General features: G+C 45.2%; 1 protein-coding gene across 1 annotated transcript in view; it reads right to left on the reverse strand.

Annotated features, from left to right (window-relative positions):
* Positions 1-14,287, reverse strand: part of INPP5F (inositol polyphosphate-5-phosphatase F) — a 121,418-nt gene extending 107,131 nt beyond the window's left edge. Inside the window, exon 1 of the mRNA XM_073354205.1 lies at positions 13,499-14,287. Coding sequence (XP_073210306.1) covers positions 13,499-13,595 — 97 coding nt within the window. The 5' untranslated portion in view covers positions 13,596-14,287. The remainder of the gene's footprint in view (positions 1-13,498) is intronic.
* Between the last annotated feature and the right edge of the window lie 2,040 nt (positions 14,288-16,327).

Consider the following 16,327-nt stretch of genomic DNA (forward strand, 5'->3'; position numbering starts at 1 on the left):
TTGTGTTCCCATTGTCCCATAGTGAATTTGATACCTCCTTGGCCTGGCAGGTTGCTCTTTGTGATTATGTGGGAGAGATCTCTTATAATCCCCCAAAAGATCCCCGATTGGTAATTACCCAACAGGTGCCCCTAGTTGTCCATTGTCTTAGCCGCTCTCAACCCATTGTTTCAGTCGTCACTCTTCTTACTGATGGCTCTCCAAGTCGAGGTGTTGTCACCTATCAATTAGGTGACCCCCCTCGTTGGTATTCTCGTTTTACGCTGCCTCAGCGTTCTGCGCAGCGCTCAGAATTGGCTGCTGTTGTTTTGGCCTTTCAACTTTTTGTTGATTGTCCCTTTAATTTGATTGTGGACACCCATTATGTTTATCAAGTAATTGTGTTGTACCAATAAAATAAAAAACCAGCAGGATCTTATTAAAGGGAAAAAGGCAAAATACCACATTTATTGTGAATACAGAAAGAATCATAGTAAGCAGTTAGTTATAGCTATAACATTCCATTCAATCTCATATTTATTCTCACATTCATTCATTCATACAAACACACACACACACACACATATACACACCCACACACACAGGTTCTGCAAGGTTGTTATCATAGTTACCAGCCTTAGAGTTGCTCATGCCAAGCCACTGGCCAGGTGGCCTGGACATGAGGAGGGAGCAGGGCCTTGTCAGATTCTCATCTGATGCTCCTGGAAGTTGGTTTGCAGAATCAGACCCCAAAGTTCTCACTTTTTAGAGTCTATTTTTATAGGAATTTCTTCCTATGCCAGTCTATGGGAATTGCTTCATCATGCTGTTGCTGAATCAATCAGCAGATAGCACATTCCTGACGGCTCCAAGATGTTATCTTGTTCTTTGGTTCTCCCATCCTTGAGGCTGTTGGGTGGATTCCAGTCTGCCCTCCGGGGGGTCCTCTGGTTATTTCCACTTGACGCCTTCTTCAGCCGATGGACACTGGATTCTTAGGCTGGCACCTCCCTGATCATTCAGTTATTATCCACACCAAGCATCCATCCACATACATCCTCTACCTCTATTTTAATCACAATTGTTAATACAACAAAAGGGTGGGGAGTCTCTGGGTGCTGTTTCTGTTGTTAGAGTATTGCTTTGAGTCTCTCTCTCTTGTGAATTGCTTTGAGAATAGACTCTGTCTTAGAATGTACTAACACAGTTAGCAGCTTGCAAGTTTCACACATAGAGGGAGAGAAACAGTACCAAAAACCAAGAGACCTCTTAATTAGTAATACCCTGGAATTTAAACTCTGGGGAATCAAACTCATTTGTGATTTTAATACAGAACTTCTTTAATATGATCCAACAATTGATCATATACCCCTTGCCCTCATTACCCCTCAGGTCGATGCAGACCTCCTTCGCCTGTTTTTGTCTTTACAGTATCTCATCACCACTCGTAATTTCCCTTACTTTGTTGCTCATATTCGCAGTCATACCCCTCTGCCTGGGCTACTTACTGAGGGCAATGCGTGCGCCGACCGCGCTTTACGTGGTGAGGTAAATTCCCTTTTTTCTGACCCCATTGAAAGTCATGCCTTTTTTCATCAGTCTGCCTCTGTTTTGGCCCACCAGTTTCACATTCCTGCTGATCATGCACGTTCTATTGTTCGTTCCTGCCCCCACTGTGCCGCTACTGCCCCTACCTTTTCTTATGCCGTTAACCCCAGAGGTACTGCAGCAAATCAACTGTGGCAAATGGATGTCACTCACGTGCCACAATTCCACCCCTATTCGTTTTTACATGTTTCCATTGATACCTATTCGGGATTCCTCTGGGCAACCCCACAGCGTGGGGAAGCCACTCCTAAAGTTATTCACCATTTGCGGGCCTGTTTTGCTGTTATGGGTCGCCCGAGCCAAATAAAAACAGATAATGCCCCAGCCTACTGCTCCACAGCCCTTTCCGCCTTTTGTGTCCAATGGGACGTCCGTCTCACACACGGGATCCCTCATAACTCCACGGGCCAAGCCATTGTTGAACGTGCAAATCGCACGCTAAAAACCTTGCTTGATAAACAATTAAAACAAGGGGAGCTGCGTCTCCGAACCTTAGGAGACATTCAGCAACAATTGCATATCCTTTTGTTTACTCTAAATAATTTAACACTGAATGCAGATCAGCAGACCCCCACGGATCGGCATTTTCATAAATCCGAGGTGCTGGAAAGACCACGTGTCTATTACCGTCAGCTGCCTGATCCACAATGGCTGGGCCCAGTACCTCTAATCACTTGGGGTCGGGGATATGCTGCTCTGTCTCTCCCTGCAGGACCATTGTGGGTTCCGGCCCAGTGTGTGCGGCCAGCACTGAAGCAGCATGGCGTGGCACCAGGGACTATCGAACCCCATACCGGAGTTTCAGCTGACCCTGGAGGAGAGCACAGTGCCTCCCGGGTCGACAACAAAGGGACGGAAACGGAAGAGGCGTAGTGTCCCAAGCCAGCCCGTGACATGGGGAGCAGTAAAAGCATTGGTCGCCGCGGCTCAACGACAGCTGGCAGCAAACCAACAGACAGAGACTCCTGAGACTTTGTTTGTGGCAATTCTTGCCCAAATTACTGCTAATTCTGTATTGATTGTATGTCTTTTGTGCCTGCTATTTCCTGTAGGGGTTGGCTCGGGAGCGCTTTCTCCGTTACGAGCCCGAATGACATATAACCTATGGGAAAGATTGGCTTCAATAGCAAATGTTACCTACTTTTGTTTATCTAATTCTGTAGCAGCTGGAGAATTGTTAGGTACATGCCTTATCCCAGTATGTCATCACCCTGAGGAAATAGGGAATGAGACGATGCTCGCTGCTTACGCGAATCTCTCTTCCCAATACTCTGGTATGGCTAATTGGGGCCCGGCCAATTATACTTTGTCTCACACGGCCATATCCCTCCACACACCGTACCCGGCCGGGGCCAACAATGTCACCTGTGCACGTGTGGTTAACTGCACTAGTACAAAGGTGCCCTTGGGCTGTCGGCAAGTTTCTCAACCCTTTTTAAATTGTTCCCACGCCGTAAATGTTTCGTACAATTATGGCCATATCATCCTACCATCAGGGTGGTTTTTTACCTGCGGCTCACGCACCTTTAGTTATATTCCCGCAAATTTAAGCGATGGCACCCTTTGCTGCCTCAGCAGAATGACACTCATTCTGCCTTTTGCCGGCCAAAAGCGCAGTAAAAGAGGTGTACCCCTTTCAGAAGACTGTGTTGCAGATGTTGATCTCCTTAGCCACGCTGAGTATACCGCCTTAGCGGCCTCTATTGTTGGAGTTCCTGGACTTGCCACTTATACAGCCAGAACTTTAAATAACCTATCATGCTTTGCGGCAAAGGCAATTAATACAACATCCCAGGCAATTGCCCTCCTTAACACAGAGCAACACGAATTAAGGGATGCAATTTTGGATAACAGAGCAGCCATTGATTTTCTGCTCCTGAAACACCATCTAGGCTGCTCCACGTTTCAGCATATGTGTTGCTTTAATTTAACTGATAATAGTCGCTCCATAGAAACTAGACTGGCCGAATTGGCCAATCTTACGGCACACATACGCCAAGATCTGGGGTTTGAGGGCTTTTGGAATTGGCTTACAGGATGGCTGCCCTCTCTAGGATGGCTGCGACAACTTTTTGGTTATGCTGTGTTTGTAATTGTTGGGCTTATATTTTGCTGCTGCTGTATACAATGTATTCCCTCCTTGCTAAGGCTTTGCAGAGATCTGCCCTGGCAGGCTCCCCGAGTTATGTCCTTGTCTGTCCGGGAGTTAAATCACTTGCAAAAGCAAATTGATGGCTACCATGAGATGGCCAAGCACAAATAATAACAAAAGGGGGGATGAAGGGTTCATGTAGCGTTCATGCACCTGGAAACAGTCAGGGCACACCCTGACTGTTGTGTAGGAGCAATGCACACATTGCTCTGCTCTGTCCAAGGACATGGACCATGGAAACATGGACCATCTGGGAAGTCAAAATAAGGACATCAACTGTGGGAAGCTTCCTCGGCCTAAGCTCAAGGCCTGAGAACAAAGATTGTAGTAGATAGAGGCTAGTAAATAGGAATATTAATCAAAGTCATATTATTTTCTTTGTTGATGCCTTTTGCGGTCGGTTGGGGTATGTAATGCGCAGGGGGGAGAGAAATAAAAGAGAGGTGGAAAAGCTGACAGGGGCAATCCCGTCAGCAGACCAGCCTGCTTGCTTGCCCAAAGCCGTGTCCTGTCTTGTATTGAACCGCCACAAGAAAATTCTTTCCTGGGTAACTCAGATCCCACCCCATCTAATATCCCATCACAGGCCATTGGGCCTATTTACCATGAATATTTAATTACCAAAACCATGTTATCCCATCATACCATCTCCTCCATAAACTTATTGAGTTTAATCTTAAAGCCAGATAGATCTTTTGCCCCCACTGCTTCCCTTGGAAGGTGTTCTTTCTGTAATGCTCATACTTTAAGAATAAATGTTCTTGGTTAGAAAGAGCTGTGTGGTAACTTAACTGTGGCGATTACATTGTGTACTGTCTGCAGAGAGAAGCAAAGCAGGCCTGCTTAGGCAGTTTGTCTTCTGCTGTGGCTACCACAGCATAGTCAGGAGATTGTGCAGTCTGGAAATACCCTGATCAAGAGGGAGAGAAATGAGGCTCTCCGCCCAAGAGAGGTGATGGCTGAGGAGCCTGGAGCACCTTTGTTGAACCACAGAGGGGAAATGCAGGTGCAATTGCCCTGAAGTGTGACAGTTATGCTCAAAGAAAGAATCAGCAAGATTTAGATACAGCCTGGATGTGAGGCTATAGAAAGGACTCCCACACTACAGATATAGTATCTGGCTGATGAATCTTGCCCATATGCTCAGGGTTTAGCTGATCGCCAAATTTGGGGTCGGGAAGGAATTTTCCTCCAGGGCAGATTGGAGGAGGCCCTGGAGGTTTTTTGCCTTCCTCTGTAGCATGGGGCACGGGTCACTTGCTGGAGGATTCACCTTGATTATCATACACATTGTAAGGAGAGTGATCACTTTAAATAAGCTATTACCAGCAGGAGAGTAGGATGGGGGGAGAGAAAACCTTTTGTAGTGATAAACACCCGTTTTTTCATGGTTTGTGTGTATAAAAACATCTTCTGTATTTTCCATAGTATGCATCCGATGAAGTGAGCTGTAGCTCACGAAAGCTTATGCTCAAATAAATTGGTTAGTCTCTAAGGTGCCACAAGTACTCCTTTTCTTTTTTTGCGAATACAGACTAACACGGCTGTTACTCTGAAACTAGTGATTTAAAATGTAGAGTAAAAAACAGAAGAGTCTCTGAAGACTGAAAGCAGTCTGTTTTTGAGAGTGTTTTTGTCAATGGAAGAGAACCTATATACACACACAAATAAATTCATATATTTGTTTATGAATGAAAGAATGTAGCGCTGTCCAGGGTCTCACAGCAACCAGCAAGTGAGTCAGAATGACAGGGATGAGGATGTGAGTCTAAAACTAGAAGATTCAGAGCTTTTGACACACTAGATCCATTTTTATCTGCCAAGGCTTACTGAATTATTCCTCGCTCATAAAGCTATCCTGAAAGTTGATTTAAGACAGGCAGCATTCCTTAATCATTAACAAGGAAATAATTTTGGTTTCATACTCTGAAGTTTCACTCACTCATATCTCTTTTTCTAAAGAGTGTTTATTTAGTTTCCATACAGATTTAGGCAAAAAGGTACTATACATGGTTGTGAAAGGTTTATGCTGACAAATGGTGAAATCCATCATCAGTTTCTAATAAGGTGAAGTAGCAAGTCACAGTTAAAATTTCAGAGGAGCTCGATGACTGTTTCAAACCTTCAATTATATCAGTCACATGAATGCAGTCAGCACTACTTGCTCTCTTTCAATTAAACTCTAAAAAAAGATAGTGGCCAGACAGCTTAGGTATCCTACTTCCATTTTATGTTCTGGACCTCTTGTCTCTGGAAGTGAGCACACTTTTGTACCCCAAGGTTGGGGGGGAAGGGAGAGAATAAAATCCTATAGTAATACCTCCCACACTTTCAGGTCCCTGTATTGTAACAGCTGACTGCATGACAATCTCAGAAATGCGAGTGTTCATTTTCTCTTAAGGCTTATTTCCTTAGGTACAGATGCAGTTTCTCTCTCATCTAAGTGAAGAGTTAAATTTTCACAAACTAGAACATAGGTCCCCATTTATAAAGCTTGTCTATATTTTAGATGCTGTAGCACTTCAGTGTAGACTCCCTATAGCAACGGGAGTTCTCCCACTGACATAGGTAATCCACCTTCCTGAGAGGCAGTAGCTAGGTCGAATGTGATATATGCCATCATGTGCCAGCAATGCCCCCCCTGCCATGTACATTGGCCAAACCAGACAGTCTCTACACAAAGAATAAATGGACACAAATCAGACATCAGGAATTATAACATTCAAAAACCAGTCAGAGAACACTTCAATCTCTCTGGTCACTCGATTACAGACCTAAAAGTGGCAATTCTTCAACAAAAAAACTTCAAAAACAGACTCCAATGAGAGACTGCTGAATTGGAATTAATTTGCAAACTGGACACCATTACATTAGCCTTGAATAGAGACTGGGAGTGGATGTGTCATTACACAAAGTAAAACTATTTCCCCATGTTTATTCCCCCCCCCCACCGTTCCTCAGATGTTCTTGTCAACTGCTGGAAATGGCCCACCTTGATTATCACTACAAAAGGTTTGTTTTTGTTTTTTCCCCCTCTCCTGCTGGTAATAGCTCACCTGACCTGATCACTCTCGTTACAGTGTGTATGGTAACACCCATTGTTCCATGTTCTTTGTGTATATAAAATCTCCCCACTGTATTTTCCACTGCATGCATCCGATGAAGTGAGTTGTAGCTCACGACAGCTTATGCTCAAATAAATTTGTTAGTCTCCAAGGTGCCACAAGTACTCCTTTTCTTTCTATGTATTAGGCCACTTCTAAACAAAACTATTTCACCTTTGGAAAGCATCAGGTTTTATCTGAAATTGCTTAAATTTTGGGATATGCCAACGGATAACAAAGTTGGACCCTAGTGCTGCAAAGACTTAAGCACTTAACTTTATGCATGGCAAGTAGTTCCAGTTGCTTCAATGGGACTGCTCACAGTGTCTAAAGTTAACCATGCATTTAAGTCTTCGCAGGATCAGAGCCTTTACTGGCAAGAATCACGAAAAGAGACCGTTACAATGATCTCCTACATAACACAGGCCAAAAAACCTCATACAATAATTTTTGGATCAAGCCCATATCTTCTTTGAGCTATGCATATCTTATAGAAAGAAAGACACTTAAAGTAACTGAAAGTCCACTACTTCCTTAGGTAACCTGATCCAATTGTTAAATTACCCTCACTGTTAAAATATGTGCCTTATTTAATCTGATCTGACTATGCCTTTTTCTGCTTGATTAGAGAGCTATTATCAAAAATCTCTTCTCCATGTAGATATTCTATAAACACTTGAATCTGAAGTGAGTTATAAAAGGGTATATTCCACTGCAGGGAATTACTTCAACTGCTGATATGCATCCATCTCCTCCACAGAAACAGGAGCCTTTCTGCAGCACCAACACTATAATAGTTTGTTTCCTAGGAAAGTGCCCTTTTTTGTTAATTCACATTTGCTCCTATAGATCCAATTACAAGGTAGTTCTAAAAACACCTCTGCTCTTGCAAAAAGGCATGGGGTCTTTGGTGACACCAACCAGTGAGAAGTTGTGTTAGACTGAATGTTTTCTGAGTGAAATGTCAGACATTTTATATTTATCCTGAAAATACTGGCTCAGTACTAACAGCAGGAAAAATATCACCTAAAGTCAAAACCCTTTTTGGACACCCGTTTCTCCTTTCACAAGTGTCTGATCCAAGCAGTAACTACAATCAATCTTGTTCAGTTTGAGAGATCACAGTCCAAAACATTATGGTTGCAGGTGGCGTGTGTGTTTTATCCTTCAAAATTTCTCGTCACACAATTCCTCTTAGCCCAAAGAGCTCTTTATTGCTTTCTCCCCCCCCTTGAAGACGACCACCTGGTTAAGAGTCTCTTGTCATATCATGTTTTTAACTGATCAGTTAGTACCAAGGAATTCCTCATCTTCTACTAAGATATATCCTTGTAGTAAGAGTCATTACATCCATATTTGTAATGTGCATGGTGATACATGCCAGGAGATCCTAGGTAATATGTAAACAAGAACTGCTAACAATTTATTCTAGAACAAGTCAATAAATGTTCAAAACATACTTTGTTTTAATATGTTGTAATCACCCAGTTAGATTTTCATGCTGCAGACATATATCATGGACAGTTAAGAATCTAACATATAGTGCCAGAGTAATCTAAAGATTCTATATAGAGATTCAATAACGCTTTAGGTCCACAAACAAAAAAACATCTACGACTAGAGAAAGCCTGTGTAAACACAAGCAGATATCACTCAGATTAGGGCATAATGTCAGCCTTCTTGTGAAGTCAAACAACTGGAATACATTCATTGTAATAAAGCCAATCCAGTTAAGTTGTTCTTTCCACTATCTAAGAGATTAGTCAGGAATTTAAATGTTCTATTGGTCCAAAACTTGCTATTCAATCCTGAAGAAATATCAAAAAGACATTTACTCTTAATACCTCCTGCCCTGACAGTTTTAGGAACACTTTTACAAACAATACAGCTGTTTTGAAGCTCTCCCCCATCTCCACAAATTTACTGGTCCAGGACCAGTAACAAATTTTACTGTTTCCTGTTAATGGATATACATTTTTAGACATCCTTAAAAAAAATTAAAGGAGCCAATTTTCATTTTTAAAATTGTAATAGATTTCCTTTACCAAGTCTACATACCAAGTTACATAATTCACTGTTTAAAATCAATTCATTTTGATATCAAGTACTACACTTGACCTGAGTGTCTCTGCCAGTTTGGGGTTTTCATATTTCTTTCCTTGTTGCTGTGTGCAAAAACATACACACAACAGAAACTGAACGCAGTTAAAAAAATGAATATACTCAAGGGGGCTATCAAATGCACAAACTAAGAGACATATTGCTGGCCCTACCCGGGACCCAGTCTTTCACTTATAGAAATCCCAAGTATTACTTGCAACAATAGTAGGTAAAGAGTTTCTAACACATGGCTGTGTTCCTTTAAATATATGAAATAGAGAAATCATTGTTTACTGGTAAAGGAACTAGGTATTTGAGAGCAGAATTCTAATAAAAGCTCTCCCACAGGACTTGTGTGATTTTGACCTGAGACAGTGTCTCAATTTCCTTCATCAATAAAATGGAGAGAATACTTACCTATTTCTAGGGATGTCAAGAGGCTTACATTCAATAGTGTTGGCAGATTAATTTGAGCTCTTCAAATGGAAGGCCTTAGATATATAGACTAATATTTTGCATGGCTTATCACTCACCTGAGATTCAGTCCAAACCATACACATGCATTGTTTAAACAGAATGAAAGTGAAGCTTTTTAAAAAAAAAGAGCAATACATATTCCACATGAAACATTTTGACAACTGACACAATTATGAAACATTTCAATGACATAGATTATGGCTCTACTGTTTACTAACTGATAAAACACTGGCATATAATCTGATTACTTACATCATTGGGGAATACAGACCATTATAATGGCCAAGAAACAAAATACACTATCAACTTAAACAAAATTCAGACAAGTGCATCTTTTTTAACTTCTTATTACTAAAAGAAATAGCTAGTTACAGAAATACACTTCTTTTTTTCAGATTTACTTTACAAATTTTAAAGTACTTTGTGTATAATCAGTTTCACTACTTTCATTTTCTCCTGTTTGCAAAGGTCAGCAAGAGACAGGAAAGAAAAAAACATTTAAAAATAAGGCATGTGGCTGTAACCTCAACAAAAATTGGCAAGAAGGCAAAGGGGCAGATGTAGCATCAGATTACTTTTCACTTACTCATTATTTTAAACTGAGTAGAGTTCAGGTTTACAGCATTCCTTTAAATTTTCAATCAGTAAGAATCCAATCCTGCAATTGTCAGCGTGCAAACAGACTGCTGCACCCTCACAAGGCCCCCCTGAAGTAAATGGGTTCCACAAGACCACAGTAATCCCTGCAACTGACAGCATACAGATGATTAAAAGCCTTTAAGCCCCAAGAACGTCAATCTCAAAGACTAGCGTGTGCAAGTTTGTTATTTTACTATTCATGTGCAGAGTAATAATTTTCTACAAATTGATAGAAAGCTATAACTATATCAGTTTAAAATTAGAGTTTGTATAAACATTTATTCAATTAATAAACTATCCTGTAGACCAGCTTTTGTCAGCAGACATTTTATAGGTGGTTGTTATAAGATAGTTATAATGTGGTTTATAAACTAAAATGTTCAGACCCTAAACTATAAATAAAGCTCCTGGACAAAATGTAATAAATAAATGATGCTAGAACAACATTACAACCCATCTCAAGTGAACTGAAGCATGCAAATTAAAATGGCAAGAGGGACATTAATGCATACACACATAAACCTGGCCAAATGTTAAACTTGTTTGGAGTGGGTTTTATTTAAATGAGAATGAGAGAGAGAGAATAATTATTCTGATACATGAAGATTGATAGTATTTGAGATTATGTATTTTGTTGCTAGAAATATTCTTTACAGACTAGCTTACTCAAAAGATGGTCATAGATTTGATTATACACATGCTTATACAATTTTTCCTCAGTTTTCCTTGGACTCGCATTTTAGACAGGTATAGGTAGTAAGACTGGGAAGCAGCTAGAGTCCATGAACAGCTGCCACACTCTTCAGTGAAATATCCCAGCTATCTTAAAGCAGCCGAAGTTTTTATACCATACTACAAACTAGTCAGGATCAAATATTTCCTTAATTTTAAGCCTATGTCTATTACTCAAGGGTAGAAGGTTACTTCTTAGAATAGTACTGTATTTAGTAATATCCAAAATGACTACCCTATTGCTGGGGAAAAGGGGTGTTGCAATTTCTTTCTTTGTTTTATTTTTCTTTTCTCGGTATTTGAATCCGAGTCCTTGTTTATAATCCTATGTTTCTTTACTTTTTTGGACTGTATCTTTGAATATGATTAAGTGACACATAAAAAGTTGGTACTTGCTTCAAAACAGACTTAGTCATCACAGAAGTGAGTCTAATGAGAACAAAATGCACAAAAGTACAAACCTGCCTGATTGCTCATAAAAAGAAACTCAGGAGAAGGGAGAGGGAATTGTTTACCCTATGTAAGAGATAATGTGCCAGATAACCAGCCTATATTAAGATCAATAGCAAAGAACCATTTATTTTGCACACTGTTAGTCACACAAGATGGCCTTCCTCATTTTCATGATGGTCCAAGAGGGACAGCAATCATACACCAGTCTATTGCAACGGCACACATACAATATAAAGAGAGAACACAATCTATAAACAGCTGGCAGTCACACTTCCAGTTTATTTTTACAAGGGGGAAAAATTCACAGGAAAACAAAGACTGCTTTTAAACTGATTTAGACTATTAGTGATACCTCAACACCATCATCTGTCTGAACTGATGCATGATGTTTTACCCTGCCTATACTAAATTATATACACAGGGACCAGTGTTCTGTCTTGTTCTATATTTTGTGAATGACTGTAATTCTCTAAAACCATTATTAGAGTAGCAGCCTCAACAATTTATCAACAGCAAAACCTGACTGAAGCCAATTCCTATCACCAGCAAGAAGCATTAAGAAATTCACCACTGGAATGAGATATATCCTTGATGTACAATCCTCCATCAGTACAAGAATAAAAAATAGGTTGTAGAGACTGTCAACGACCACACAGCCATTTCAGCATAAGTCCCACTTTCTAATGACCAGATGACAAAGCCCCCACTTCACTGGGCAATCAGCAGAGGACTACATGCCCCATACCTACACCACACACATCCCACACTCCCATGTACAGGGCTGTATAACCAGCTCCCCTCATGGTGCTTGGATTCAGACAGCTGGCTGCAGCAACATAATGAGGAAAGGTGACTGTAAATATTGGGTTATGTTTTGCTAAGCAGGGGTAGTAAACCATCACAACCCTACTGCTTCAGGAGTAAGGAATAACATGATCCCTACAGCATTGCCAGGCTGCAAAAGAAAGAAGGAATGAAAACTCATGTTTATCCAAAGCCAATGCTAGGCATAAACAGACTAAGAAATTTCTTAGGGCAGGTCAAGGGGACCCCCTATTCACTTTTCATTATGTGTTCTGATGGGAGGGATATTCCTACTTAGGGCCCCCAATGGGCTAGCACCACCTCTGTGTTTATTAGTGCCTCAAAGATTTCAAGATTCTCATCCTCACCCTGTAAGCACTCAGCAGCCTGCCTGAATGGGTCTCCTGCCATCCTCTCTCACCTCTCCACCCACTCCAGCCTGCCTGCCTGTCCCCAGTGGGTCTGTCATCCTCCTCATCACCTCCACACTCAGCAGCCTACCCCAGTGGGTCAGCTACCCCCTTTGTAGTCATCACCCCCACCCTGCATGGGCCCAAGTGGGTCCACCATCCTCAAGCACCTCCCCATAACCCCCACTCGCCACCCCATCTGCCCTTGCAGCAGGTCTGCCAACCTCCCCATCACCCACACTCACTATCCTGCTCCCCCTGCAGGGCTGCCTTTCCTCTTGTCACCCCCACCCTACCTGCCCCGCCCCCCGCAGCGGGTCCACACCCCACCCCCGCTCGCCAGCCTGCCCCGCCCCCCGCAGCGGGTCCACACCCCACCCCCGCTCGCCAGCCTGCCCCGCCCCCCGCAGCGGGTCCACACCCCACCCCCGCTCGCCAGCCTGCCCCGCCCCCCGCAGCGGGTCCACACCCCACCCCCGCTCGCCAGCCTGCCCCGCCCCCCGCAGCGGGTCCACACCCCACCCCCGCTCGCCAGCCTGCCCCGCCCCCCGCAGCGGGTCCACCATCCTCCTCGTCACCCCCTCCCCCACTCACCACCCTGCCCCCACTCCCCAGCAGGTCCTCCTTGGCACCCCCCGCTCGGCCCGCCCCCGGGGGTCCGCCATCCCCCCGTCACACACACCCCGCTTGCCCCACCCACCCTTCTCCTCCCCAGCCATACCACTCACCACGCCGCCCGCCCCTCCCCAGCGGGTCCGCCATCCCCCTCGTCACCCCCTGCTCATCCCGCCCCCAAGGGATCCGCCCCCCCTCTCGCTCCCCTACCTGCCTACCCCGTGCCCTAGCCCGAGCCGGTCTGTCGGCCATGTCCCCCCACTGCCCGCCCCCGGCTGGCTCTGCCCGTCTCCTCACCCCCGCCCGCAGGCGGGCGAGCGCCCCCCACCTGCCCCCAGCCCAGCCCAGCCCAGCCCAGCCCGCCTGCCCCCGGCGGCGGGAGACGCTCCCCTCCAAAAGCCGCCGAGCGCCGGCGCCTGACTCACCGGGTCGCAGCTGCAGGGTACCGTCCCTCCGGCTGCACCAGAGCGCCAGCTCCCCGCGCTGCAGGATGTAGTGATCCTTGGCTTGGAACAGCTCCATCCTCCGGAGCCCGGCGGCGGGGCCGGCGCGAGAAGCGGGGGGGGCAGCGAGGAACGCCGCCCCGGGCCCGGGATCGCGGCGAGCTCCTGCTCCGAGCTGGGGCGCCAGAGCCCGCCGGCGCGCGACACGGGGGGGGTGGGGGGGAGAGAGGGGAGGGAGAGCGCGCGCGCAGCCCCTGCCTCACTGCTCCGCAGCCTCACCGCTGTCTCGAGCTTCCCAGCCCGGCCGGGTTCCGGCTCCAGCCGCGGGGCACGTGATTCCATCCGTCAGCCGCTCACCGGCCACTTAAAGGGGCCGCGCGGTCTCACCCAGCGCCGGGGGAGCCCCCGTAGTCCTCGAGCAGCGCTCCGTGCGCGTGGCCGGTGTCACCCCCTCCGCCGGCCCCGGCCGGGTCTCGCCCCCTCCCCCTCAACTGTGGGGGCAAAGAGCCCGGCTGCGGGTGGGGGCACCCTAGCAGCCACCGGCCCCCTTCCCTGCAGCATATGCTGCCCCTCCGAGTCCCGGGTGAGGAACCAGCAGCCCCCCGACCGTCTAGACTGGGTGCTCGATGGACACCCAAAGCCGCAGCACGACTCTAAGCCCCAAACGCGCCAAGCCGCAACCAGCTGCTACACGTCCGGGCGCGGAAGCCTCACCCAGCGGCGGCAGGTGATCTGAGCGCCATGCCCAGCGCATCTCCACAGCAGCCGCTCACCAAACACAGAAACGAGCCGTGACCTTGAGCTAGAGGTGGAAACAGGCAGACCCAAGCCAGCCCAAACCCAGAAAGGAGCAATCGTGCAATCTTAAAAGAGAGGTTGACGCAGAGAGGCACGGTCTCCTCCCGTGTGTGAAATACAAGAGAGTGCAAGAAAATGTTTCCCGCAGCAAAGTCGTTTAATCAAGAAGCATGACAAACAAACAAACAAAAAAAAGCCTAAAACTTTCCCTGGACCTGAGAAAAAGGAGAGAAACAGCAAAGATGCAATTGCACTATGCAGCCACCTGTTACTGAGTCAGGAATGGACTCTTACAACAAATGGGCACAGGATATAAACCTCCAAAGGAGGGAGCAAATTTTGGCTTAGATCCACAAAAGTACTTAGGCACCTAACTTCCATTTATTAATTGGTTTCAATATGAGTTACGTGCTTAAATACCTCTGAGGATCTGGGCTATTATGCCTGTTTCTGACAGACAGGGGTTTATCTCTTTTTTTATAGTTTGGCACCACTTGTATAGCAGCAGCTTGTGTGCCAATAAGATATTGTTAGGAGGTAGGTGAAACTTTGGTATGGGTTGAGTTAAAACCTGGTTGAGATTGATAGGTAGGAATGCACCCCTCAATTCATAGAATCGTAGAATAGCAGGATTGGAAGGGACCTCAGGAGGTCATCTAGTCCAACCCCCTGCTCAAAGAAGGACCAATCCCCAACTAAATCATCCCAGCCAGGGCTTTGTCAAGCCTGATCTTAAAAACTTCTAAGGAAGGAGATTCCACCACCTCCCTAGATAACCCATTCCAGTGTTTCACCACCCTCCTAGTGAAAAAGTTTTTCCTAATATCCAACCTAAACCTCCCCCACTGCAACTTGAGACCATTACTCCTTGTCCTGTCCTCTTCTACCACTGAGAACAGTCTAGATCCATCCTCTTTGGAACCCCCCTTTCAGGTAGCTGAAAGCAGCTATCAAATCCCCCCTCATTCTTCTCTTCCGCAGACTAAACAATCCCAGTTCCCTCAGCCTCTCCTCATAAGTCATGTGTTCCAGCCCCCTAATCATTTTTGTTGCCCTCCGCTGGACGTTTTCCAATTTTTCCACATTCTTCTTGTAGGGTGGGGCCCAAAACTGGACACAGTACTCCAGATGAGGCCTCACCAATGTCGAATAGAGGGGAACGATCACGTCCCTCCATCTGCTGGCAATGCCCCTACTTATACAGCCCAAAATGCCATTGGCCTTCTTGGCAACAACGGCACACTGTTAACTCATATCCAGCTTCTCGTCCACTGTAACCCCTAGGTCCTTTTCTGCAGAACTGCTGCCTAGCCATTCGGTCCCTAGTCTGTAGCAGTGCATGGGATTCTTCCGTCCTAAGTGCAGGACTCTGCACTTGTCCTTGTTGAACCTCATCAGATTTCTTTTGGCCCAATCCTCTAATTTGTCTAGGTCCCTCTGTATCCTATCCCTACCCTCCTCCATATCTACCACTCCTCCAAGTTTAGTGCCCTCTGCAAACTTGCTGAGGGTGCAATCTACACCATCCTCTAGATCATTAATGAAGATATTGAACAAAACCAGCCCGAGGACCGACCCTTGGGGCACTCCACTTGATACCAGCTGCCAACTAGACATGGAGCCATTGATCACTACACGTTGAGCCTGACAATCAAGTTAGCTTTCTAGCCACCTTATAGTTCATTCATCCAGCCCATACTTCTTTAACTTGCTGGCAAGAATACTGTGGGAGACCGTGTCAAAAGCTTTGCTAAAGTCAATTAACATAACCATAAGGATACATTCATCACAACCCCCCATATACAACAAAAAGATTATGTAAACCTGCCCAGGAGTTTTGGGCTATGTGGGTGGAGGGGTGTTTGTTTGTTAGTTTTGTTTTGTTTTTTTTCCCTCTGAGTATTGTAACGTTTTGGGTATGAAAAAGGGTGCATGGAAAGCAGAACAGAGAACCAGAGAGGGAGAGACAGAAACAGCCTGAAAAAAAAATCTAAGCAGAAGCCTGTAAGCAAA

This window comes from Lepidochelys kempii, chromosome 7, assembly GCF_965140265.1.
Source record: "Lepidochelys kempii isolate rLepKem1 chromosome 7, rLepKem1.hap2, whole genome shotgun sequence".
Classification (NCBI taxonomy): domain Eukaryota; kingdom Metazoa; phylum Chordata; order Testudines; family Cheloniidae; genus Lepidochelys; species Lepidochelys kempii.